This window comes from Salvelinus namaycush, chromosome 26, assembly GCF_016432855.1.
Source record: "Salvelinus namaycush isolate Seneca chromosome 26, SaNama_1.0, whole genome shotgun sequence".
NCBI classification, from domain to species: Eukaryota; Metazoa; Chordata; class Actinopteri; order Salmoniformes; family Salmonidae; genus Salvelinus; species Salvelinus namaycush.
In genome coordinates, this window is record NC_052332.1 from 16480161 (window position 1) to 16507687 (window position 27527).

The 27527-nt window shown below is 45.3% G+C and overlaps 1 protein-coding gene across 6 annotated transcripts; it reads left to right on the forward strand.

Moving 5' to 3' along the window:
• The first annotated feature begins 559 nt into the window (after positions 1–559).
• golga2 (golgin A2) lies at positions 560–27527 on the forward strand. Of its 6 annotated transcripts, XM_038964849.1 has the most exons (27): positions 560–645; positions 1921–2052; positions 3134–3202; positions 3799–3954; positions 5744–5787; positions 6078–6141; positions 6407–6469; positions 9124–9204; positions 9756–9794; positions 9882–9944; positions 10293–10386; positions 10615–10721; positions 10876–10934; positions 11161–11302; positions 11399–11488; positions 13925–14032; positions 14149–14236; positions 14375–14511; positions 14740–14958; positions 15135–15248; positions 15333–15557; positions 15687–15875; positions 16009–16210; positions 16371–16541; positions 22536–22642; positions 23452–23638; positions 24049–27527. In XM_038964849.1, exons 1-27 carry the CDS (start codon positions 598–600, stop codon positions 24315–24317), a joined length of 3267 nt encoding a protein of 1088 aa, XP_038820777.1. In that variant the 5' UTR covers positions 560–597; the 3' UTR covers positions 24318–27527. The 6 variants fall into 6 exon arrangements, with proteins under 6 accessions (XP_038820777.1, XP_038820780.1, XP_038820779.1 ...); XM_038964852.1 differs by lacking the exon at positions 11399–11488; XM_038964851.1 differs by lacking the exon at positions 9124–9204.

Genomic DNA, 27527 nt, shown 5'->3' on the forward strand with positions numbered 1-27527 from the left:
TGAATTAATCAAATGTGTTTTCAGAAAGTCCCATACTTCTGTCCTTTAGCTTTGCCAGATAGTTACACCTGCCTCTCCCCTCTCAATCAGTCCTTGTGTTTTCATTGAAGGAAACTAGAAACAGAGCTGAAGACCGCCCAGTTAGAGAAGAAGTATGTGGAGTCCAAACTGTCATCCTTTGAGATATTTGGCAAGAAATATTCCAGACTGCATCAGGAGATTGACACCAAATCTGAAGTACTTCTCTCAGAACACGGACTAACTGAGTTGGTGTCAGACAGTTCTGCCGCAGACCTCTGACACCTTTGATGACAAGCTAACTCCATAGTTATATTATTGTTTGTTTTTGTAATAAAATGCATGATTAGTCGGTGTTGTCTTGAATGTTGTTCATTCTGATAATAATCACCTTGATATGATAAAACAAATTCTAAATTCAGACATCGAGTTAGCTGGCCTATTTGAAAAAACACGCCTGACACGAATTTGCCACGGTCAGAAGGGAGATTTTGCGCCTCTAGCGGGAAGATAGTTTCTTGCATCACCGACTGATCTCAAATTGATGACGTGGTGCGGTTCGTCGACCGGACGATAAGGATGGCCGACCAGAGCAGGCAAATCAAACTCGCCGCAGCCAAGAAAAAGGTAAACAAATTAATTCCCACAACACAGGGAATATAACAAGTATTTCATCCATTACTCTGTAATGGGTTCAAGTTGTCTGTAGTTTCAGGTTTTCACGAACCCGTGTGATGTTGACATTCCACGTCCCCCGACCTCTCTGCAGTCGCCCATCCGAACTCGCGTGCCCCTGTGTGGCTGTCAGTGCGCACGAAATACCGAGGATTCGCTTGGGCCTCTAATCTTAGCTAGAACGATTATGTGGACGATTTATACAGGGCAGTGACTTCAAGTTTGCTAATAATGCTGCTCGGCTAGGTATAAACCTGTGATTTGATCGACCCAAGTGGCAAGGTAGTTAGCGATATCTAGCTACCGTGCTGATTTTTGGCTAACGTTAGCCATAGCGATTTAGCTAGCTATCTAGATACCAATGAACTGACATGTAGCACGTTATCATCTTGTGCCGAAGCGACTGGCTAACTCAATATAATATAGAACGGGGTGTCCGATAAATAGGCTTGCTTATTGACTATTTTAAACTTAATTAACTAATTTACGATGAATGCTGCCTAGATTATTATTGAGTCATGTTTGACAGGAAACGGTCATGTGTCACTGAAGAGTGACTGGTTGTTTTGACAGCAGACGCCCCCTTCCTTGTCTTGTGAGCTACCTGCTGTGTGTACCTAGAAAGACCTAGCTAGATAGCTAGGTACTTAGTTAATCAAATAAAGCACATGCTCTACCATTAACGTTACATGTTTAAAAACAAATACACTTGTGCATGAAGGTTCTTTCATTACACTTTTTTTTTTAAACAATTACCTTCCTCAACCATCAGCTGTTGCAGCAGTTGGTTATGCTATAAGATCTTGTTGGACTGTATTGGATCTTTCTAAATAGTCGTTCCATTGTCACCCACACCAATGATACGGTCCCGTGTGGCTCAGTTGGTAGAGCATGGCGCTTGCAACGCCAGGGTTGTGGGTTCATTCCCCACGGGGGGACCAGGATGGATATGTATGAACTTTCCAATTTGTAAGTCGCTCTGGATAAGAGCGTCTGCTAAATGACTTAAATGTAAATGATACCAACTGTACATACTGTAGATCTCTAGTCGAATCGTATGGGATAGTTCTGAACAGTCGCACCATTTTCAGCCACACCAAGGCTCCCTGTACTTCCTCTGCGATTTATAATGAATGTCTGCTGATATAGTTAGCCTAGCAAAGGTGTGAGTTCCAGACAGTTGAGTGCTCTCATTGCCCGCTCCTCCTCCTCTCTTATGCCGGCCAGCTGAAGGAGTTTCAGCAGAAGAGTTCTCCTGCCAGTGGAGGAGAAGGAGGACCAGGGGCCAAGAAGACGAGGAAGGTAAAGGGAGGGAGCCAGCCAGACACACCCTCAGCTGACCGACACTCTCCAGACAATGTAAGTCACCCAACTGTATGCTGGCTGTCTCTGTCTGCGTGTGTGTTATGACTTTGAGTACTCTTTCTGCACACTGCTTCCTTGCAATATTTCACATGCCGATATTTGCATTTCAATAACAAAGTGAAACGTTGCAAGAAAGCAGTCTGATGATACTTCTCTGGAATCACATTGAACGTTCCAGTGCAGCTTCCGACTTTTACTGGATGTGTGAGTGTGTCCTTTTGCAAGTTTACTGTCAGTGTTTGTCGTATGTCAGATTATTGTATGTGAAACGCAGCTATACTCCAGCGATGAAAGGATATGTCTTCGTCAGGTGAGAACAGACTATCATGCTCTTGGCAATTTGTATTCCCGTCAGGACATTGCATCTTAACACACACACCCTTCTGTTTGATTAAGAATCAATATTATGTTGTGTGTTTAATTGTTAGCAATCAGGTTGGCAATTGTTTCATAGTAAAAGTGGTGAGTCAGTGGCAGTAGATGGTTGCTGTAATAATTCTGAAGTTCCTGGATCTTTTTTTGCATTCCTCCTTAGCTACTGCCTTAGGCTTCCCTTGGGGAAAACAGTTTCTCTGCCATCAGTATAGACTTAGCCTGTGCTCCCATCCAGACAGTCATAATGACAGTAATTTGCTTGGAGAAACATTGTCACAGAGTCAAATATTTTCTGTACCTCCCAGAGACAGATATGATTGTGATGAGTTGGTCACTAACATTGTCTGGCAGTGATGAACCAGGTTCTGGGCTTTAAAGTCTCTTTATCTTTCAATGAATGCCCAATTCCAAATGGACCCCTAGCGTTAATCCAAAGCACTTCTTGGAAATCCGAAAGGAAAAGTAGCTATTAGCTTTGTGGTAGTAGCGCCACCCTCTGGTAGGCTAGCGAGGTTGAACTTCCACCATATTGATTACACCTCATCACGTACAACAACAGGGGCTTAGCGGTAGATAGGGTTCTATAGGTGCTAGTCTCCCTTTTTACGTCACCTCTTGCTGTTTCTTTCTCCCTCCCTCACTTGCTCATTCACTGTCCCTCTCTCTTTCACCCTTCCACTCCCCCTCTCCTCTGCCGTAGATTCAGAGTATTCTGAAAGGTCTTAGTCAGACCAATGGATTAACTCTGCCTGCCTATGGCAAAAGCCAGGTGAGCCTCTCTCCTTCCTTGCTTCTCTCCCCCTCTCTCTTGGGCTATCGTTCTTCCCTGCTATCTTTTTCCCTTTTGTTATTTTATACCTGTCTCTTTCCTTCTACTTCACTCTCTCTTGAGCTCTCTTGTATCTGTCCCACTCCCTCCCTACTGTTTCTCTATCCCACCCCTTCTGTTTTTGCTCCTCTTCTCTCCCGCATGCTATTCCTTATGGTCACTGGTTGCTCTTAAGTAATTTTGCTACAGTGAGAGAAGTGCTTGGTATTTATTTAGCCATTGTTGACTTACTAACATTCTACCAGTATTAAGCCTAGCTAAATGCTGGGTCAGTCCATCTGGGCGTGAGGTTTATAACTTCTGGACCTGATGTTTACTTTATTTACCATACTGGCATGTCTCCATCAGTGAAAACAAGATGTGTTCATGTGTGATTGTCCGTCCATGTGTTGTGATTGTGGTCTCTGACACTACCTTGTGTTCTAGGATATGATGTGGGCATGTGTATGTGTGCTGTGTATGTTTCCAAATTGCTGTAACCACGCACTCTCTGGATGAGCACTGAAAAGTAATGGCTGTGTGTGTTGCTGCCTCAGACCCACGTCCATGGGGAGGTGAGGGGGTCCCCAGTTACCCAGCTACTGGAGGACCCAAACGGAGAGACCGGCCGCGGCTCTCCTGTGTCTAACCCTGCTAGCTCTGCTACTAACCCTGAGTGTGCAAGCCAATCCCACAACACTGACCTGCAGCAGGTGTGTCCCTCCGTCAGTCTTCTCTCTCTCTCGGTCTCAGTGTCTCTCTCTCTGGATCTCTCTCTCTCTGGATCTCTCTCTCTCTCTGGATCTCTCTCTCTCTGGATCTCTCTCTCTCTCTGGATCTCTCTCTCTCTCTCTGGATCTCTCTCTCTCTCTCTGGATCTCTCTCTCTCTCTCTGGATCTCTCTCTCTCTCTCTGGATCTCTCTCTCTCTCTCTGGATCTCTCTCTCTCTCTCTGGATCTCTCTCTCTCTCTCTGGATCTCTCTCTGGATCTCTCTCTGGATCTCTCTCTGGATCTGGATCTCTCTCTCTCTCTGGATCTCTCTCTGGATCTCTCTCTGGATCTCTCTCTCTCTCTGGATCTCTCTCTCTCTCTGGATCTCTCTCTCTCTCTGGATCTCTCTCTCTCTGGATCTCTCTCTCTCTCTGGATCTCTCTCTCTCTCTGGATCTCTCTCTCTCTGGATCTCTCTCTCTCTGGATCTCTCTCTCTCGGTGGGTCTCTCTCTCTCGGTGGGTCTCTCTCTCTCTCTCGGTGGGTCTCTCTCTCTCTCTCTCGGTGGGTCTCTCTCTCTCTCTCTCGGTGGGTCTCTCTCTCTCTCTCTCGGTGGGTCTCTCTCTCTCTCTCTCGGTGGGTCTCTCTCTCTCTCTCTCTCTCGGTGGGTCTCTCTCTCTCTCTCTCTCTCGGTGGGTCTCTCTCTCTCTCTCTCTCTCTCGGTGGGTCTCTCTCTCTCTCTCTCTCTCTCGGTGGGTCTCTCTCTCTCTCTCTCTCTCGGTGGGTCTCTCTCTCTCTCTCGGTGTGTCTCTCTCTCTCTCTCTCTCTCGGTGTGTCTCTCTCTCTCTCTCTCTCTCGGTGTGTCTCTCTCTCTCTCTCTCTCTCGGTGTGTCTCTCTCTCTCTCTCTCTCTCGGTGTGTCTCTCTCTCTCTCTCTCTCTCTCGGTGTGTCTCTCTCTCTCTCTCTCGGTGTGTCTCTCTCTCTCTCTCTCTCGGTGTGTCTCTCTCTCTCTCTCTCTCTCTCGGTGTGTCTCTCTCTCTCTCTCTCGGTGGGTCTCTCTCTCTCGGTGGGTCTCTCTCTCTCGGTGTGTGTGTCTCTCTCTCTCTCTCTCTCTCGGTGTGTCTCTCTCTCAGTGTGTGTGTCTCTCTCTCTCTCTCTCTCGGTGTGTCTCTCTCTCTCTCTCGGTGTGTCTCTCTCTCTCTCTCGGTGTGTCTCTCTCTCTCTCTCGGTGTGTCTCTCTCTCTCTCTCGGTGTGTCTCTCTCTCTCTTTCTCTCGGTGTGTCTCTCGGTGTGTCTCTCTCTCTCTTTCTCTCGGTGTGTCTCTCTCTCTTTCTCTCGGTGTCTCTCTCTCTCTCGGTGTGTCTCTCTCTCAGGGTCTCTCTTGGTGTGTGTGTGTCTCTCTCTCTCTCTCTCGGTGTGTTTCTCTCTCTCTGTGTGTCTCTCTCTCGGTGTGTTTCTCTCTGTGTCTCTCTCTCTCGGGTCTCTCTCGGTGTGTGTGTGTCTCTCTCTCTCTCGGTGTGTGTGTGTCTCTCTCGGTGTGTTTCTCTCTCTCTCGGTGTGTCTCTCTCTCGGTTCTCTCTCTCGGTGTGTCTCTCGGTCTTTCTCTCTCGCTCGGTCTCTCTCGGTGTGTCCATCTCTCTCCCTCTCGGTCGGTATCTCTCTCTCTCTCTCGGTGTGTCTCTCTCTCTCTCTCTCTCTCGGATAGGCCTAGCTTACGTTTAACGTATTCACCTCCCTCAGTTTCGCTCACAGCTATTTCCTCTTTCTTTCTCTTCTTCTCTCTGCCGCAGAACTGCCCCCATGACGGTAATGAAAACCATGCGGATGAGAATAGGTTGGTCGCCTCGTCATCCAATGTACACCCACACACACACCTCTCAATCCCTCTTCAGAATGAGTCTGCCCCCTGGTCCTTACTGCCCCTTCTCTACCCTTCACTGCCCTGCCCCCCTCACCTGCAACTGTTGATCACACACACACACAGAATTAGAAGCACAGTTATGATGGCTGGCAGTGCAATTTGTCACATATTGAATGCCCGAATACCCAATAAGACTGGTGTGTTCATTACCAAATAACACTGGGCTAATGTTGTGTTTTTTGTTGGTGTGTGTGTGTCAACAGACCCCTGTCGTCCACAGAGAGCCTGCGGCAGCTCTCACAGCAGCTCAACGGTCTTCTCTCTGGGGTATGTACTTTATGGCCACAAAAAGGAGAAATTTGGCTTTTAAGATCCAGGCGACCCCTGAGATGTGCACATTGGATAAGTGCAAGCAGCTCACCCCAGTCTCAATGAGGATACACTCTCTTACTTGCTTTGGATATTTGCTTGCTCCCAGTTTAGTGCGTTGCATAATCAAGAGTGTTATTTGTGATACTCTCATTGGCTTTGAGAAGCTTGCTTTATTGTGGTTTGACTTGTACTGTTTTGTTTCTTTCCCGACCTATTCTAGTCATCCACCACCTATATAAATGGAGACAGTGCTCCCTCGCCAGCCAATGAAAAAGAACTGGAGGTAAGTGACACATCACAACACCACACGTTGCCCCCTCGTCATGGACACGGTACACTGGGAAAAGCACTATAAAATGCTATCCATTTGTTCTGATCAGACAGACCCAGTCCCACTCTCCCCGAAGGTGCCCTTGTGGCCCCAGGTTATGTAGAGGTATTCTGTCCTCTGTCCACTCTCAATCCACACAGGCCCCTCTCCTCTCTCACAATCCCTCCATTCTTGTTCTCTGTGCAGGTATGTGACTGGCCTCGGCCACACAGCTCACATGACCACTTCCTGTTCCTGCCCTGCGTCCTGTCTCGGGTTACACACACATGTACTCCACATAAGTGATACTCATGATTAGAACTGAGTTTGTGTTGCATGGCTGAGACAACAATGCAATCTGAAAGATCGGCGCAGTCAGAACAGAGCAAATGTATGAATTGCTGTCCAGGCCTCCCCACTGTACCTTGCCCAGGCCCTGCAAACATACAACGTTTAATGCATAAAAAATATATATATTTTGTCTGCTCTATTCATATATCTCTCTTGCTCTTGTCTGATAGTCCTCAGACCTCACCTGTTAGATTGCCTTGTAGATTGATGGAGTCTATATAGAGAATCGACTCTCTTCTGTTTGCAAATAATATTTTCAGGCATCATCTTTCCAAAGCCTTGATCTGAGCTGGCTATAGGTCCCTGTCACTAGGATTTTACAGGATACAACATTTTGTTACAGTGACTACTGGGTTGTGACTTGTTAAATTGGCTGAGATCACATTAGGGACTTGTATGTTCTTATTGTGGTCATGCATGTTATGTGGACTTCTAGAGAAACTGGGCTCATGTGAACCCATTATATCTCATTAGATTACACTCTCCAGTCTGACCGTGTATTGCTGAACTCTTCACTAGTTACCCATGCCCCTGTGCCCCCATGCCCCTTCACTAGTTACCCATCCTCACTGTGTATGACCTCTCTGAATACTAGTAGGATCAACAAGTACCTGCTGACATATTTTTCTGTTTGTTATTCACATTATACATCCCTGAAGGAGAGGGAGAAGGTGTTATTTACTTTCCCTGAGGGAGAAGGTGTTATTTACTTTCCCTGAGGGAGAAGGTGTTATTTACTTTCCCTGAGGGAGAAGGTGTTATTTACTTTCCCTGAGGGAGAAGGTGTTATTTACTTTCCCTGAGGGAGAAGGTGTTATTTACTTTCCCTGAGGGAGAAGGTGTTATTTACTTTCCCTGAGGGAGAAGGTGTTATTTACTTTCCCTGAGGGAGAAGGTGTTATTTACTTTCCCTGAGGGAGAAGGTGTTATTTACTTTCCCTGAGGGAGAAGGTGTTATTTGCTTTCCCTGAGGGAGAAGGTGTTATTTGCTTTCCCTGAGGGAGAAGGTGTTATTTGCTTTCCCTGAGGGAGAAGGTGTTATTTGCTTTCCCTGAGGGAGAAGGTGTTATTTGCTTTCCCTGAGGGAGAAGGTGTTATTTGCTTTCCCTGAGGGAGAAGGTGTTATTTGCTTTCCCTGAGGGAGAAGGTGTTATTTGCTTTCCCTGAGGGAGAAGGTGTTATTTGCTTTCCCTGAGGGAGAAGGTGTTATTTGCTTTCCCTGAGGGAGAAGGTGTTATTTGCTTTCCCTGAGGGAGAAGGTGTTATTTGCTTTCCCTGAGGGAGAAGGTGTTATTTGCTTTCCCTGAGGGAGAAGGTGTTATTTGCTTTCCCTGAGGGAGAAGGTGTTATTTGCTTTCCCTGAGGGAGAAGGTGTTATTTGCTTTCCCTGAGGGAGAAGGAGTTATTTGCTTTCCCTGAGGGAGAAGGGGTTATTTGCTTTCCCTGAGGGAGAAGGGGTTATTTGCTTTCCCTGAGGGAGAAGGGGTTATTTGCTTTCCCTGAGGGAGAAGGGGTTATTTGCTTTCCCTGAGGGAGAAGGGGTTATTTGCTTTCCCTGAGGGAGAAGGGGTTATTTGCTTTCCCTGAGGGAGAAGGGGTTATTTGCTTTCCCTGAGGGAGAAGGGGTTATTTGCTTTCCCTGAGGGAGAAGGGGTTATTTGCTTTCCCTGAGGGAGAAGGGGTTATTTGCTGTCCCTGAGGGAGAAGGGGTTATTTGCTGTCCCTGAGGGAGAAGGGGTTATTTGCTGTCCCTGAGGGAGAAGGGGTTATTTGCTGTCCCTGAGGGAGAAGGGGTTATTTGCTGTCCCTGAGGGAGAAGGGGTTATTTGCTGTCCCTGAGGGAGAAGGGGTTATTTGCTGTCCCTGAGGGAGAAGGTGTTATTTGCTGTCCCTGAGGGAGAAGGTGTTATTTGCTTTCCCTGAAGGAGAGGGAGAAGGTGTTATTTACTTTCCCTGAAGGAGAGGGAGAAGGTGTTATTTACTTTCCCTGAAGGAGAGGGAGAAGGTGTTATTTACTTTCCCTGAAGGAGAGGGAGAAGGTGTTATTTACTTTCCCTGAAGGAGAAGGAGAAGGTGTTATTTACTTTCCCTGAAGGAGAGGGAGAAGGTGTTATTTACTTTCCCTGAAGGAGAGGGAGAAGGTGTTATTTACTTTCACATTAATGAGTTACTGTTTTGTATTTCTCCTCCCATCGCTGTTTGTCTTTTCCTTCAATTCTCCCTCCCTCCCTCTTTTTTTTTTTTTCTTCTTTCAATGCATGCTGCGTGCACGTCAGAGTCGAAACCAGGAGCTGGCAGCCGCACTGGACTCCAGCAACCTAACAAACAATCAGCTCAATACCAAGCTAGACCGGCTGGTAAGAGTGTGTGCTCGTGGAAGTTTGGCGTTCTGCCTTGTGTGGCAAATAACCCCTGACAGCCCCCATAGCAAGACTGACTGGCCACAGATTGACTAGCAAATGACGTAACACCCTGGATAAACAGCAGCTGCGCTGAGTGGTAGCACAGTCGGTTTTGTTTATTCACCTCATAAATAATTTCATTGCACTGCCCTGTTCCCATTGGTAACAGCCAAGCTTTTACATGCTCACCAAGATGGACACGCTGACTGAAATGAGGGACTGTTTAGACCAACTGCATTGATATTTCTTCTGGAGCCATCTTGCTAACAGCTAACTGTTGCTAACCCCACTGGCTAGGCTAATACGCTGCTGTGCTTCTCTTGAGTATGCGAGGGAGCTTCCTTGGTGCTCAACAGTGATTTAACTCTTGAAGAGTGAAAGGAGATGACATGGTGTAGGGTTAGATGGGTGACTTACTGGAGATGTTGGGGTGGTGGTTTGAAGTCTATGAGGTGGGGATGATGATGATGTCATGGATTTTTCCTCTGTCCTGTTTTGTCTGACAGACCGAGCAATCTCAGGAGCTCACAGATCAGCTGCAAAAGGTGAGCAGACTAAGGAAGACTCTCATTCTCTCGTCTCCTCCTCAGTGGACAATGACAGGATGTTTTCTGTGTGCTTTCTTTGATCAGGAGCGAAGAGAGTTTGAACAGAAGTGTGTGAAGGAGCAAGGAGCAATGCGGGAACAGCTACAGGTACACACAAACACACAGAAGGAACTTCTTCAAGGTTTTTCATTCCCTCAGAGCACTTTTCTGAATCCATTTGAAGACCTTTGAAAGCAATTGTCAAATGTTCACTCTGCAGTTCCAGATGTGTGCTATGTATCTGCCTTTGGGGTCAGCGCACCATGCTGTTCCCTTTTTACCCAGGGATGCGAGCACTGATACACTGAATACTGTCTCATCATTGCAAATGAAACACAGCTTGATTTTTATCCAATATTTACAAATTGTATCATGCGAGGCTTCAATAACTGGTCTGTCTGTCTCTCGCCCTGTCTGTATCTCGCCCTGTCTCGGTCTGTCCGTCCTCTCCCCCAGGTCCACATTCAGACCATCGGCATCCTGGTGTCAGAGAAATCAGAGCTGCAGACCGCTCTGTCGTACACACAGCAGGCTGCCCGCCAGAAAACAGGTGTGTTTTCTGGCGTGTGAGAAAGAGCCTGTGTGAGAAAGAGAAGGCATTTAATCATCCAAGTCTGTGTTAATGTGTCTATGAATGTGAACGTGTTCAGTAATGTGATATATTGTGGTGTGTGTTCAGAGGAGGTGATAGAGAAAGAGATGGCGTTGATGTGTTTAATATGAATGGGTGAGAGAGTCTATTTGTGTTACTAAGCGTGTGTGTGTGTGTGTGTTTCAGGGGAGGCTGAGGAGCTGAGTAACCGTCTCCAGGCCACCAAACAGAGAGTCTCTGAGCTGGAAAGAACCCTGTCCTCTGTCTCCACACAACAGAAACAGTTTGACAAGGTAACACACACACACACACACACTGAAGACCGTTTGAGGAGGTAGTCTGCACGCTAGACTGACATTGCTACAGTTGAATGCTATGACCGATGACTATCGATTTGAGCTTTGCGGTAATGTCTAACAAATGATTGATGTTCTCTTGTATGTGCAGCATAACAAAGAGCTAGAGAAAGAGAGAGACAACCTGAGGCTAGAGGTGTACAGACTAAAGTAAGTCTTACCCTGAGTATGCTGACATTCTACTCCATGGCTGGCCTTCCCTTGTTTGATTTGTGGACTAGGTAGGGAAAGGAATATGGTGGATACCACACCTAGTCAGTTTGTGTGATTGTGATACATGGAGAGTGATGCCTGTCGTCTGCGGCGAGGTAAATCAGAGGCTCTTTGTGTCTGTGTGTGTGTGCACGTTCCTAGCTGACCCTCTGTCTCTGTGCAGTAGTGTGAGTGAGGAGGGGAGGCAGCAGAGTTCAGAGCTGTCAGAGCAGCTCAAGCTGAGGGTGAGTGAGAACAGCGCTATGAGACTAGACCTGGACGAGCTGCGCAAGAGACTGGAGATGACTGACGACATGCTGCAACAGGTAGGCACACACACACACACGGTGTCTCTCACTTAATCACTCACATACACACATCATTTGTTCTACAGTTGTTCAATTCTTTCTTTTTATTCCTAGTTTTCTAGTCAGTCAGGGCCTCCCAGTGCCAACCAGCAGATGCACTTACTACTGGAGGAGAAACTACAGATTGAGGCACACACTGCTCAGGTGTGTGTGTGTGTTAGGGTTGAATACTTTCCCGGTATTTTATAAATGTTCCATCTCGAAAATAAATCACTTGACCCGGTATTTCCCGCCAAAACCGGAAGTGTCATTCAAAAGCATTATAAAGCATTGGGCTCCCGAGTGGCGCAGCGGTGTAAGGCAATGCATCTCAGTGCTGGAAGCGTCACTACAGACACCCTGGTTTGAATCCAGGTTGTATCACAACCGGCTGTGGTTGGGAGTCCCGTAGGGCGGCCACAATTGGCCCAGCGTCATCTGGGTTTGGCCGGTGTAGGCCGTCATTGTAAATAAGAATTTGTTCTTAACTGACTTGCCTAGTTAAATAAAGATTAGGTTTAATTAAAAAAGGTTCAATTAAAAAATTCAATATAATTACGCCTTTGTGTTTATTTGATTAGAGCTTTGGTCGAAAAATTCAAGCCTGGTGAGCAATACATTAAAGACATTTAATGAGCCCAAAGTTAAAAAGCCCAAATGATTGTGATCCAATACATACAGTGCCTTCGGAAAGTATTTAGACCCCTTGACTTTTTCCACATATTGTTACGTTACAGCCTTATTCTAAAATGGATTAAATCATTTTTCCCCCTCCACAATACCCCATAATGACAAAGCACAAACAGGTTTTTAGAAGTTTTAGCAAATGTATATAATTTTGTCTTTTTATTTTTTTTATATCACATTTTACGTAAGTATTCAGACCCTTTACTCAGTACTTTGTTGAAGCACCTTTGGCAGCGATTACAGCCTCGAGTCTTCTTGGGTATGACGCTACAAGCTTGGAACACCTGTATTTGGGGAGTTTCTCCCATTCTTCTCTGCAGATCCTCTCAAGCTCTGTCAGGTTGGATGGGGAGTGTTGCTGCACAGCTACTTTCAGGTCTCTCCAGAGATGTTTGATCGGGTTTAAGTCCAGGCTCTGGTTGGGCCACTCAAGGATATTCAGAGACTTGTCCTGAAGCCACTCCTGCGTTGTCTTGGCTGTGTGCTTAGGGTCGTTGTCCTGTTGGAAGGTGAACCTTCGTCCCAGTCTGAGGTACCGAGCGCTCTGGAGCAGGTTTTCATCAAGGATCTCTGTACATTGCTCCGTTCATCTTTCCCTTGATCCTAACTATTCTCCCAGGCCCTGCCGCTGAGAAACATCCACACAGCATGATGCTGCCACCACCATGCTTCACTGTAGGGATGGTGCCAGGTTTCCTCCAGACGTGACGCTTGGCATTCAGGCCAGTGAGTTCAATTTTGGTTTCATCAGACCAGAGAATCTTGTCCTTTAGGTGCCTTTTGGCAAACTCCAAGCGGGCTGTCTTTTACTAAGGAGTGGCTTCCGTCTGGCCTCTCTACCGTAAAGGCCTGATTGGTGGAGTGCCGCAGAGATGGTTGTCCTTCTGGAAGTTTCTCCCATCTCCACTGAAGAACTCTGGACCTCTGTCAGGGTGATCATCAGGTTCTTAGTCACCTCCCTGACCAAGTCCCTTCTTCCCCGATTGCTCAGTTTGGCCGAGCTGTCAGCTCTAGGAAAAGTCTTGGTGGTTCCAAACTTCTTCCATTTAAGAATGATGGAGTCCACTGTGGGGACCTTCAATGCTGCAGACATTTTATGGTACCCTTCCCCAGATCTGTGCCTCGATTAAAATCCTATTTCGGAGCTCTACGGACAATTCCTTCGACCTCATGGCTTGGTTTTTGTTCTGACATGCTCTGTCAACTGTGGGACCTTATGTAGACAGGTGTGTGCCTTTCCAAATCATGTCCAACCAATTGAATTTACCACAGGTGGATTCCAATCAAGTTGTAGAAACATCTCAAGGATGATCAATGGAAACAGGATGCACCTGAGCTCAATTTCGAGTCTCATAGCAAAGGGTCTGAATACTTATATAAATAAGGTTGTTTTTTATTTGTCATAAATGTGCAAAAATGTCTAAACCTGTTTTCACTTGATGAGGATATATATCTATCTATATCTTTTTCATCTATTTTACAATAAGGTTGTAACGTAACAAAATATGGAAACTTTCAAGAGGTCTGAATACTTTCCTAATGCACTGTAGCTCTACATGCATTGTGATCTGCACTCCATACTGAGATGGGCTGTCTGTCCCCACCCTGAGCGTTGATGATTCAGAGGACCCAGATTTAGACATGGCATATAATTTAACAGTTCGAATTTCACGCATGCTGTAATTTGTTATGATGTACCAGTCAATACACAAAGTTATTTATCCTGGGGAAAAGGGAGTGGTTGTGGCTGGTAAATCTCGGTAACTGGGTTCCCGCCATTCAACCCTGTGTGTGTGTGTGTGTGTGTGTGTGTGTGTGTGTGTGTGTGTGTGTGTGTGTGTGTGTGTGTGCCTCTCTTTAAAGTTTTGACTGCCACGCCATTGTGTTAAAGATCTCTTTTGGTGTCATCTGTAGTTAATGGAGTCGGTGGCCCAGCTGCAGACAGAGAGAGACCGCTACGCTGAGCAGATCCAGGAGGAGGGACAAGTTTGGAAGGACAAGACAGAGCAGCTGCTCTCTCAGGTACACTATGCTACCACCCCATTAGCACAGCCTATAGAGGCGGCACAGCCCTGGACGTAACGCTATAAATACCTAGTCACTTTAAGGTTGAGTTGATTGACGTGTGTCCTGTGCAGGTGACACTAGTAGCAGAGGAGAGAGACAGGAGCATCAGTCAGATCCAGGAGCTTGAAGCCCACATCACAGACCTGAAGCACACTGCAGGTGAGACACACAGCTACCCTCCTCGGTTTGCACGTCAATTCTCAAAAAGACCAACTTACTGCGTTGACCCTCCCCATCCTGTCAATCATTATCATTCAAATATTTGCATTGCCGTAAGGACTTTCCTCTCCTCCCCAGCCCTTTTGTCCCAGGAGAGAGGGGCCCAGGCGGAGCCCCAGCCCTCAGGGCCCTCGGAGAGTGAATTGGCCCTCCAGGAGGCCCTCGGCAGCCTGCAGCAGGAGAGAGACTCGCTCAACTCACAGTTCCAAGCCCAGGTGATGACCACACACACACTGCCAGGCAATAATAACACACACTGTGTGTGTCACACTCCTCAGTGAAGTTGCACTCTGAACACTTTCTCATCAAAGCATAGACTGATAAGATGAATTATGGGGTGGGTTGGTGCTGGTCTAGAATGAAATCCTGCACACCCTGTCCATCCCTGTTGTGTCTCACAACTGAAAACTCACTGTTCTCTGGCCTCCCTTCTCTGTTAATAGCTGCGTGACAACAAGCAGCTGAGTCGCATGTGCTCGGAGCAGGAGTCCCATCTCTCTCAGCTGGAGCGCCATGCGGAGCTCGGGGCTGAGGATGCAGAGGACCGCAGGCGCATGCTGGAGGACGTGCAGAGTGACAAGGCCACCATCAGCCGCGCCCTGGCCCAGAACCGCACCCTTAAAGACCAACTGGCTGAGCTGCAGAACGGCTTCGTCAAACTGGTAATGAGGAGTGGTACCTTTTTTACTCTCCTGTTTACTTATGTGAAGTAATCACTGATCTGCCAGGTTTTATTAGTGTTTAAACATGGAATATGTGGAAACGCATCTTCAGTTATCCAGCCACATTCAGATCGGGGGTGACCTCATGAATGTGTTGAATGTCTCTGTGGTCCTAGACCAATGAGAACATGGAGCTGACCACTGCTCTGCAGTCAGAGCATCACGTCAAGAAGGAGCTGGGACGCAGGATGGGACAACTACAGGAGGACCTGCACAATGTCAAGGAGCAGGTAGGGACACGCGGGCACACACATGTCATGGTGAACAGGTACAGGAACAGCATATAGACACTCGCACGTCTCTTCCATCCCTAGTTGGATTTGAAGTCGCAGGAGTACCAGGCACTGCTGGAGCAGCGGGACCAGGTAGTGGCCAACCTACAGCAGTACTCTGCAGGCTATACAGCCCTGGCTTCAGAGCGAGAGCAGCTCCACAGACAGTACCTGCAGCAGAGCCAGCTGATGGACCGGCTGCAGCATGACGAGACCCAGGGAAGGGTTCAGTTGGAAATGAGCCACAAACAGCTGGAGCAATACCAGGTCAGGGACGGACACACGCGCATGTAGTCACATATCTCCGAATACACACACACAGTCGCACATGAAGAGACGCACACTATGCACACGTACACACAGTGTCTGTATTGACCCCTCTGGCGCCTTCTGCAGGAGAGGCTGGAGCAGTTGTCCAGAGATAACGAGCAGTTGAAGGCTGAAGTCACAGAGCTGCTCAACAGCTCAGCCCTGGCCACACTCCCCAGAAACCAGGGAGACGGAGTGGAGAGCCAATCCCTGCCAGAGAGCCCACAGAAGTCCTCGATCGCTATCCCAGAAGACTTTGAGAGCCGCGAGGAGATGGTGAGGAGAAAATACCTATCAGTGGGATCTAGTGTTCCCAAATGCTGTAGAGAATCCTACATCGAGGATTTCCAAAGTATTTATCAGATAATGGTCTCTGAAGAATAATTCCTCCCTTCCGTCTCTCTCTCAGGAGGAGTTTGTGCGCGGTGCGGTGGCGCGTGTGGAGGCAGAGCGAGACGAGGTGAGGAGCAGACTGGAGGAGGAGAGGAGACTGCACTTCGCTGCCAGACACCAGGCTGCAGCACTCAGCATAGAGCGCCACAGTCATGACCACGACCACGGTCAGTGCCACGGTCACAGCCATGATGACCACAGTGACCTTGAACATACAGGTGAGAGGAGGAGGAAAGGTGTGTGTGTGTGTGTATGCACGTATTTGTATGTGCTACTTGCATGACTTTTGTTTTCTAGGAACACTATGCCAGGTTTTGAGTGTTACCAGTGCAGTGTGTCTGACCAGTTACACCCCCCCCCCCCCCCCCCCCATGTTAGTCTCAGGTTCAGAGGGTGTAGCAGTGGAGGTACATGAGGCCTTGTATGTTGCCATGGAGAGGCTGCAGCAGCGCTTCACCTCTCTGATGCAGGAGAAGGCTGACCTGAAGGAGAGGGTAGAAGAGCTGGAACACCGCTGTATACAGCTGTCTGGAGAGACTGATACTATTGGTGAGCGAGACACGCATGCATACATATACAGTACCAGTCAAAAGTTCAGACACGCCTACTCATTCAATGGTTTTTCTTTATTTTTGCTGTTTTCTATGTTGTAGAATAATAGTGAAGACATCAAAACTATGAAATAACACGTGGAATCATGTAGTAACCAAAAAAGTGTAAAACAAATCTAAATATATTTGAGGTTCTTCAAAGTAGCCATCCTTTGCCATGATGACAGCTAAGCACTCTTGGCATTCTCTCAACTAGCTTCATGGGGAATGCTTTTCTAACAGTCTTGAAGGAGTTCCCACATATGCTGAGCACTTGTTGGCTGCTTTTCCTTCACTCTGCGGTCCAACTTATCCCAAACCGTCTCAATTGTTTGTTATTTTTTATATATTTTTTTGTTAACCCCTCCACCACCACCCCTCTTCTGAGGACAAATATCTTTCTTTTTTTAACAGCTTTTCTTCTAAATTTTACATGTACTTTTTACATGTGCAGTTGAAGTCGGAAGTTTACATACACTTAGGTTGGAGTCATTAACTTGTTTTTCAACCACTCCAAAAATGTCTTGTTAACAAACTATAGTTTTGGCAAGTCGGTTAGGACATCTGCTTTGTGCATGACACAAGTCATTTTTCCAACAATTGTTTACAGACAGATTATTTCACTTCTAACTCACTGTATCACAATTCCAGTGGGTCAAAAGTTTACATACTGTGCCTTTAAACAGCTTGGAAAATTCCAGAAAATTATGTCATGGCTTTAGAAGCTTCTGATAGGTGTACCTGTGGATGTATTTCAAGGCCTACCTTCAAGCTCAGTGCCTCTTTGCTTGACATCATGGGAAAATCAAAAGAAATCAGCCAAGACCTCAGAAAAATGATTGTAGACCTCCACAAGTCTCGTTCATCCTTGGGAGCAATTTCCAAACGCCTGAAGGTACCACGTTCATCTGTACAACCAATAGTATGCAAGTATAAACACCATGGGACCATGCAGCCATCATACCGCTCAGGAAGGAGACGCGTACTGTCTCCTAGAGATTAATGTATTTTGGTGCGAAAAGTGCAAATCAATCCCAGAACAACAGCAAAGGACCTTGTGAAGATGCTGGAGGAAACAGGTATAAAGTATCTATATCCACAGTAAAACGAGTCCTATATCGACATAACCTGAAAGGGCGCTCAGCAAGGAAGAAGCCACTGCTCCAAACTCGCCGTAAAAAAGCCAGACTATGGTTTCCAACTGCACATGGGGACAAGGATCGTACTTTTTGGTAAAATGTCCTCTGGTCTAATTAAACAAAAATAGAACTGTTTGCCCATAATGACCATCGTTATGTTTGGAGGAAAAAGGAGGAGGCTTGCAAGCCGAAGAACACCACCCATGCCGTGAAGCACGGGGGTGGCAGCATCATGTTGTGGGGGTGCTTTGGTCTCCACTTCACAAAATAGATGACATCATGAGGCAGGACAATTATATGAATATATTGAAGCAACATCTCAAGACATCAGTCAGGAAGTTAAAGCTTGGTCACAAATGGGTCTTCCAAATGGACAATGACCCCAAGCACACTTCCAAAGTTGTGGAAAAATGGCCTAAGGGCAACAAAGCCATCACAAAGCCCTGACCTCAATCCCATAGAAAATGTGTGGGCAGAACTGAAAAAGCGTGTGCGAGCAAGGAGGCCTACAAACCTGACTGTTACACCAGCTCTGTCAGGAGGAATGGGCCAAAATTCACCCAAGTTATTGTGGGAAGCTTGTGGAAGGCTACCTGAAATGTTTGACTCAAGACATTATTCTGACATTTCACATTCTTAAAATAAAGTGGTGATCCTAACTGACCTAAAACAGGGGATTTTTACTAGGATTAAATGTCAGGAATTATGAAAAACTGAGTAAAAATGTATTTGGCTTAGGTGTATGTAAACTTCTGACTTCAACTGTACATGTTACATAGCTTTTTCATACAAATTTTACATACATGTTACTTTTATATAACACAGTCACATAACAATAATACATTACCAAACATATGCTCTTTAATCCCAACCCTCAGCCGCTCTCAGCCCATCCCACCTATCACCTGAGACCACCTTCCTTTGGTTTCCATGTGCCATACATTTTTCAATTGTGCTGTGATTTTCTTTTTTTTCTTTTTTTTCTTTTTCTTTCTAGTCATGTAGTATCCACAGATTGTGAGCTAAAGATAAATCTTTGCTACAGGTGTTATTTATTGACCGATTATGGCTTTCCAAATCTCCCAACACTGCTATTTGTAAGGTACATTTTTAATGCATGTTGTGATTTTATTTTTAAAAAATTAACCATTCCTGAGCTTGTGACCAGATACAAGCTACATAGGGACAATACCATAAAAAGTTATCTATTGATTCTGTCTCTTCGCAGCAAAATCTACAGAGCTGACATTGTTGTATGCACCATATATATAGTGTCTTGCAAAAGTATTCATCCCCCTTTGCATTTTTCCTATTTTGTTGCATTACAACCTGTAATTTAAATAGATTTTTGTTTGGATTTCATGTAATGGACATGTATAAAATAGTCAAAATTGGTGAAGTGAAAGGGAAAAAAATATGTTTTTTAAAACGGAAGAGTGGTGCGTGCAAATGTATTCATCCCCTTTGCTATGAAGCCCCTAAATAAGATCTGGTGCAACCAATTACCTTCAGAAGTGACATAATTGGGTAAATAAAGTCCACCTGTGTGCTATCTAAATGTCACTTGATCTGTCACATGATCTCTGTGTGTGTGTGTGTGTGTGTGTGTGTGTGTGTGTGTGTGTGTGTGTGTGTGTGTGTGTGTATGTATGTGTATGTATGTATGTATGTATGTATGTATGTATGTATGTATATATATTAATATATATATATATATATATATATATATATATATATATATATATATATATATATATATATATATACACACACACACACACCTGTTCTGAAAGGCCCGAGAGTCTGCAACACCACTAAGCATGGGGCACCACCAAGCAAGCGGCACTATGAAGACCAAGGAGCTCTCCAAACAGGTCAGGGACAAAGTTGTGAAGTACAGATCAGGGTTGGTTATAAAAAATATCCGGAACTTTGAACATCCCACAGAGCACTATTCAATCCATATTAAAAAATGTGAAGAATATGGCACCACAACAAACCTGCCAAGAGAGGGCCGCCCACCAAAACTCACGGACCAGGCAAGGAGGGCATTAATCAGAGAGGCAACAAAGAGACCAAAGATAACCCTGAAGGAGCTGCCAAGCTCCACAGTGGAGATTGGAGTATCTGTCCATGGGACCACTAACCTGGACACTCCATAGAGCTGGGCTTTACGGAAGAGAGGCCAGAAAAAAAGCTTGAAGAAAAAAATAAGCAAACATGTTTGGTGTTCGCCAAAAGGCATGTGGGAGATCCCCCAAACATATGGAAGAAGGTACTCTGGTCAGATGAGACTAAAATGTAGCTTTTTGGCCATCAAGGAAAACGCTATGTCTGGTGCAAACCCAACACCTTATCACCCCGAGAACACCATCCCCACAGTGAAGTATGGTGATGGCAGCATCATGCTGTGGGGATGTGTTTCATTGGCAGGGACTGGGAAACTGGTCAGAATTGAAGGAATGATGGATGGTGCTAAATACAGGTAAAGTCTTGAGGGAAACCTGCTTCAGTCTTCCAGAGATTTGAGACAGGGATGCAGGTTCACCTTCCAGCAGGACAATGACCCTAAGCATACTTTCGGGGGGTGAATAGTTATGCACTCTCAGGTTTTCTGTTTTTTTTGTCTTATTTTTTGTTTGTTTCACAATAAATATTTTGTATCTTCAAAGTGGTAGGCATGTTGTTTAAATCAAATGATACAACCGCCACAAAAATGTATTTTAATTCCAGGTTGTAATGCAACAAAATAGGAAAAATGCGAAGGGGGGTGAATACTTTTGCAAGCCATTGTGTGTGTGTGTATATATAGCATTTTGTTGGTGGCAGCTGTCAATATAATTTAAATTGGAAAACTCTTAAGTGTTGAATCAAGCGTCGTTCTTTTGTACCAGTTCATAAACGATGTGCCGTGGAATCTCTTCCCATTTATTTTGCAAGCTGTATGGCACAGCTGTCAATGTTTTTGTCCTCAAATTAAACTGGTATGTTTTTCAATTTATGCCAATTCATTTCAGCCAATTTGTATCTTTAATATATGGCAGGCAAACAAGTTCCTTATCTTCTCCCTTTTCCACTTCACTCCATTTTTGTGGTAGTGCTGCAATCAGTTGGTTGTGAGTTTGGATTGAGCAGATATTCCCATATGCAGTTATCGAAAATATGTGACAACTCCTCCGTTTCTATTGTTAATATCATTAATAAATATTATACAATAAAAAAAGAGAAAAAAATCCATTATTTTTTTATTGATCTGTATATTTGAGTTTAACATTTGTTGTTTTATCCTCCAGAAAATATATATATTACAAATTGTTACCAGCTTTGTATCGCTTGTTTAAGAAAGGGCGATACTTTACAACTTCAAATTTTTTACTAATTGAAAATGACATTTTGTCTAATCTGTATCAAGGCAAAAAGGCCAGTTTTGAACAAAGGATGAGCCTTTCTTAATAATCTACTGGAGAACCATTTTGCGTTTAAGTATAACTTATGTATGAGTGAGGCTTTTAGTGAGAGGTTTAAAATCTTTAATATTTCATAAACTCATATTCATTATATAAATAGGCACGTTTAATTTTGGGTTGAGGTTGGGTGATTGTGGATGCCAGGTCATCTGATGCAGCACAACATCACTTTCCTTCTTTGTCAAATAGTCCTTACACAGCCTGGAGGGGTGTTTTTAGGTCATTGTCCTGTTTAAAAACAAATGATAGTCCCACTAAGCGCAAACCAGATGGGATGGCGTATCGCTGCAGAATGCTGTGGTAGCCATGCTGGTTAAGTGTGCTTTGAATTCTAAATAAATCACAGACAGTGTCACCAGCGAAGCACACCCACAGCATCACACTTCCTCCATGCTTCACGGTGGGAACCACACATGTGGAGATCATCCGTTCACCTACTCTGCGTCTCACAAAGACACGGCTGTTGGAACCAAAAATCTCAAATTTGGACTCATCAGACCAAAGGACAGATTTCCACCGGTCTAATGTCCATTGCTCATGTTCCTTGGCCCAAGCAAATCTCTTCTTCTTACTGGTGTCCTTTAGTAGTTTCTTTGCAGCAATTCGACCATGAAGGCCTGATTTCACACAGTCTACCTCCGAACAGTTGATGTTGAGATGTATCTGTTACTTGAACTCTGTGAAGCATTTATTTGGGCTGCAATCTGAGGTGCAGTTAACTCTAATGACCTTCATGTCTTAAAGTAAATAATCTCTTTGATTATTTGAGCTGTTCTTGCCGTAATATGGACTCCTTGTCACAACACATCTGATTGGCTCAAACACATTAAGAAAATAAATCCAACAAATTAACTTTTAACAAGGCTCACCTGTTAATTGAAATGCATTCCAGGTGAAGCTGGTTGAGAGAATGCCAAGAGTGTGCAAAGCTGTCATCAAGGAAAAGGGTGGCTACTTTGAAGAATCTCAAGTGTAAAATATATTCTGATTTGTTTAACAACACTTTTTTGGTTACTACATGATTCCATATGTGTTATTTCATAGTTTTGATGTCTTCACTATTATTGTACCATGTAGAAAATAATAAAAAAAAAATGAAAAACCCTTGAATGAGTAGGTGTGTCCAAACTTTTGACTGGTTCTGTATATATACTGCTGTATACAACTGTCTTCAGAAACGCTGTTGGTGAGACACTCAATCATCTCTCTGTCTGTAAAGACTGGCACTATCAGTGACGCGCACACACTTTTTCTCTCACACACACTAACAGGGATGCACTGACACGTTCACTCGCGTAGTGTGACAGGTCTGCTCATCCTATTCCTTCATTGTGTATGTCTGTTCAGGAGAGTACATCACCCTTTACCAGAACCAGAGAGCCATCATGAAGCAGAAACACATGGAGAAGGAGCAGTACATCAGTATGTTGGCCCAGGACAAAGAGGAGATGAAGGTACACACACACACCAAACATGAGAGGGAAGCTGCAGTATACCACCAGCAGCATAGCACCCTGCATCCCACTGCTATCTTGCCTCTGAAGCTAAGCAGGGTTGGTCCAGGTAGCCTGGTGTTTAGAGCATTGGGCCAGTAACCGAAAGGTTGCTGCGTCAAATCCCAAAGCTGACAAGGTAAAAATCTGTCGTTCTGCCCTTTCCTTTCCTGGTTGAGACCAAATGTAGCTGTAAGTGGTGCTGGAGGGCCAGTAGGAAGTACTCTTTCCTCTGGTCCCCCAAAAATTATATCCCAATGCCCCCGGGCGGTGATTGGGGACATTGCCCTGTGTAGGGTGCCGTCTTTCGGATGGGACGTTAAACGGGTGTCCTGACTCTCTGTGGTCACTAACGATCCCATGGCACTTATCGTAAGAGTAGGGGTGTTAACCCTGGTGTCCTGGCTAAATTCCCAATCTGGCCCTCGTACCATCATGGCCACCTAATCATCCTGAGCTTCCAATTGGCTCATTCATCCCCCCCTACTCTCCAGTGTAACTGTTCTCCAAGTCATTGCTGTAAATGAGAATGTGTTCTCAGTCAACTTACCTGGTAAAATAAGAGAAGAATATATATTTTTTTAAATAAATTTGCACACACTAGTAGTATTTGGTATTTATTAGGATCCTCATTAACCGCTCCAAAAGCATCAGCTACTTTTCCTGGGGTCCACATGATACATGGTACAGAACATGAATTAGTCAAGGAATGAACTACATACGTTTCAGAGTATTGCCAGTGTTCTGAGCGTGTTTCTGTGCCCGTGCAGGCCAAACTGGCAGAGCTGCAGGACCTGGTGATGAGGTTGGTAGGCGAGAGGAACGAGTGGTACAGCCTCTATACTGGGGCGCTGGCTAGCGCTGCGGCTAACCCTGACCTGCTGCCAGCCGGAGAGGAGCAGGTCCAGGCTCACCACGCACACAGACGCATGGAGCTCAACGCTGTGGATGGACAAGGTATGCTCACACTTATATATATTACAAACACACAAATACACGCACACGGAGACACAAGGAACTCAGCACTGTGGACGGACCAGATACACAAACATACATCAAATAATACAAATGTGTATATATATATATGAATGTGTATGGAATAGAACAGGGCTCTCCAACCCTGTTCCTGGAGAGATACCATCCTGCAGGTTTTCACTCCAACCCTAATGTAGTGCACCTGATTCTAATAATTAGCTGGTTGATAAGCTGAATCAGGTTAGTTACGACTGGGGTTGGATTGAAAACCTACAGGAGGGTAACTCTCCAGGAACAGGGTTGGAGAGCCCTGGAGTAGAACAATACACACACATCCACGTCATTATACTAACCTCCCTGATCTCTCATCTCTCCCCCCCTTCTCTCTCCAGAGTCTGCGGATGTAAGTTCAGCCGTGAAGCCCGACTCCACCGACCCCCCTCACGGTGGCCCGTCAGACCAGGGCCAGGGGCTCCCCCCAGACTCCCAGGCTCTGATGAGGCCCCAAGAGGACGGCACGACCAGGCAGATCATGCAGCTGCTCCAGGAGATCCAAAACCCCCAGGGGCCCCGCTCCGTGCCCTTCCTGGGGGACAACCCCTGCGTCCCGTTCTTTTACCGGCCCGACGAGCAGGACGAAGTCAAGATCCTGGTGGTCTGATGATGATGATGAGACTATGGAGCTAACTGGCAATGTTGGAGGATCTGTGAACACACACACCATTCCACCACGTCACACTCCACTTAGGTCATCTAGGATGTACACGTACACACAGTTCTGGGTATACTGTCTCTCACACACATGCACACTCACTTTCTCTACTTTCTGGGAGAGGTTGTTTCCTCCTTCTTTCTCACTCTTCCTTTTGAGTCCTTGGCTGGTCTTGCATGCCGTTTCTTTTCTCCATTGCACTAACAGAGTGACTTAAGGATGTGAACTCCTTGTGTAAGTGTGTGTGGTGGCCTTCCTCTCCTCGTCCACCTCTTCCTCCTCCTTCGCAACCTCCTTACTTGCAGTGTGAATGTTTGTCCGCTTTTTCTGTCTCTTTTAATTGGTATTTAATACCGTTAGATGATTGGGAAGTATTCCACCGGATGCTATTGAGATTCTTCCTGTGATTCTCTTGATGGAGAGATGTTTATTCCTGCACATTGATCCCTCTCCTCTGTTCGCTATCTTCTCCCCTTCTCTGCCATTTGTACCATAGGCGCAATAAAGTATCTCTGTCCCTCAGTCATTGTCTATTACAGGAGAAATGTAAGGCTTTGAGTGAGACGTTAGCGGCAACAATGGAATACATGAAACGGTATCAAACACACAAAACGCATGGAAACCACATGTTTGACTCCATTCCATTGATTCAATTTCAGCTCTTACAATGAGCCCGTCCTCCTATAGCTCCTCCCACCATCCTCCACTGGTACCTTTATGTTAAGGCAGTAACTGGATCCCCATTCACAATGTGTCTGACTCTGGAGGAGAACTGGGCTAGTCTGTCTGTTTGGTAGGAGAGACAGACATGGCTTGGTTTTGTGTCTGACTCTGGAGGAGAACTGGGCTAGTCTGTCTGTTTGGTAGGAGAGACAGACATGGCTTGGTTTTGTGTCTGACTCTGGAGGAGAACTGGGCTAGCCTGTCTGTTTGGTAGGAGAGACAGACATGGCTTGGTTTTGTGTCTGACTCTGGAGGAGAACTGGGCTAGTCTGTCTGTTTGGTAGGAGAGACAGACATGGCTTGGTTTTGTGTCTGACTCTGGAGGAGAACTGGGCTAGCCTGTCTGTTTGGTAGGAGAGACAGACATGGCTTGGTTTTGGCGCGTGGGTTGTCTCAATTAATTTCCTCGTCGCCTTTCCTCCATGACCACTGATCGGCGACAAGACTGACTCACTCAGACAAGTGGTCATGAATGGAGGAGTACCGTATCGAGGCACAGCCCTTGGTAGCTGTTGGTATGTTCTATGGCAGTGTAGTGAGTGTGTTGTCTGAGTAGGGCAGGATAGCAGGTGGGGTAAAGGAGGGCAGGAGGAGTTGGGTACAGTACATGAAGGAGGTAAGGGCCAGGCTGGAGCCTTGGCCTACCTGAGGTGGAAGTCAGTCAGGAAAGCATTGGTAAAGACACTAGCATTTGGAGTGATGGGAGCAGTTTGCACTTTTCACTTCTAAGTAGGGAGACACCATAGGACGTCAGGAAAGAGGAACTAGCATGTAGACACATGGCTGCTCACCCCTACAACTACCTTGTCTATCCATCCTCTTTTATGTGGAAACACTGAAATCTGAACATATGTATGTACACTAGAGCTTTATCTTATTTATGCACATAAGCCAGTCAACTCAGTTGTATTCCTCAAGTTTGCTATGCGTTTATTTATTTGAGGCCCCATTTCATAGCACCAGTTGATCATCTCTTGTTTATCAATCTTTCAATTATGTTGTGCTTGTTGCCCCTCAACATATCTCATTTATAATTTAAGTCACTCCCTTTGAGACTGGATGAAGATTGTGAGTCTGTTTGATAAATGATTCAATCTCAATTGTATCCTCATGTCATTGTCTCTTCTCTCTAAAGTTACATGGGCTTTTACTGTAGGTTATTGCACTAAAATTGGACAGACCTTGTAATCAAACCCTGTCCCATCTCACTTAGTTTTGGACAGTAGCTTTTCTATGGCAGATCCATTCTAGACATTTGGTTTCTATACTTGGGAGCCCTATGTCATCATGTGCACTTTCGCACATCGGGGCTCAGAGTTCCACGAATGAAGACAGAGTGTGTGTTGAAGTGACCGAAAGATTGTGTGTGTGCGCGCAGTGTGCGCTAGGAGGATGTGTAGGTATGTACATATGAATAGAGGGTTGTAATGATTCCAGTAACACAAGTCATGGGCAATGGGGTAAGCTTTGCTGTTTGATTGACAGATGCAGGAAGGTCCTCTGTTTTTAGATAACCTTACAATGATGACCCAAATAAAGATGAAATTGCCATAGGCGCATCTCTGCCACCCCGCAGTTTTTGGGGAAATGTGTGTACTCCCATAATATTTTGGATATTTTGGAATTTTTATGCTTCCAGTGTATCTCTGACTACCAATGTCCGAATTTTATTTTTATTCAAGAATGGAAGTCTTTAAGCATGTCAAAAACAGTCTGAAAAAGGTTTTTGGTGGTTCTGGAGAGAGTTTTCAGGTGTGTGTGTGTACCTAATCTGAACCATGTCTAACCTGAAGCAAAGCACTTTTCATAGTAGGACTTGACGTGGTTTCTGTTGAAAGTGATCCCATCTGAATATTTAAATTCATGGCTTTCTTTGCATTTTCTTTTCCTTTTAGAGAGAGAACTTTTGTTTTGGGAGTGGTAAAACCAAGAGAATATTTGAGTTATTGTTTTGGAGGTGGTGACGAGAGAGTAAAAGTAACAGGTGAAATAGTTTTCCCACGCTTTCTAATTCAAACTGTTCTTTTGAATGAATGTGTGGGATTGAACACATGATGATTAAGAGACAGAGGTGAATGCCTTCTGTTTAAAGGAACTGTATATACTGTAACTGTGTAACATATTGTATATTCATTCTGCCTGGTGTGTGGGAATAAGTGTAATGGCTGTTTGTAGTGTTGCTAGCAGCCCAGAGGGCTTGTCTGTGTGTCTGTCTGAGCCATTGTTGGCTTCAGGACACACACGGACAGCTGAAGTGAAGGGGTGGGGGTACCGTCTGTGATTTAATACAAAAGTAAAAAAATATATTTATTTGTAATAAGTATCGAAACTAATCAGTTTTAATGCAATGTAGGATTGTTGTGAGAGAACAAAATGGCTTCCGGGCAGTATATTTCTGATGTGATTTCTCCTGATTAAAAGTGATTGAGCAAAGCA

What these genes read in the sequence shown, in the direction of transcription:
- golga2 (XM_038964849.1), top strand. Translation starts at nt 598, where the DNA reads ATGGCCGACCAGAGCAGGCAAATCAAACTCGCCGCAGCCAAGAAAAAG. An exon ending in AACAGAAACAGTTTGACAAG is followed by an intron (nt 10,722 to 10,875) that starts GTAACACACACA and finishes TTGTATGTGCAG; the next exon opens with CATAACAAAGAGCTAGAGAA. An exon ending in TTGAGGCACACACTGCTCAG is followed by an intron (nt 11,489 to 13,924) that starts GTGTGTGTGTGT and finishes TGTCATCTGTAG; the next exon opens with TTAATGGAGTCGGTGGCCCA.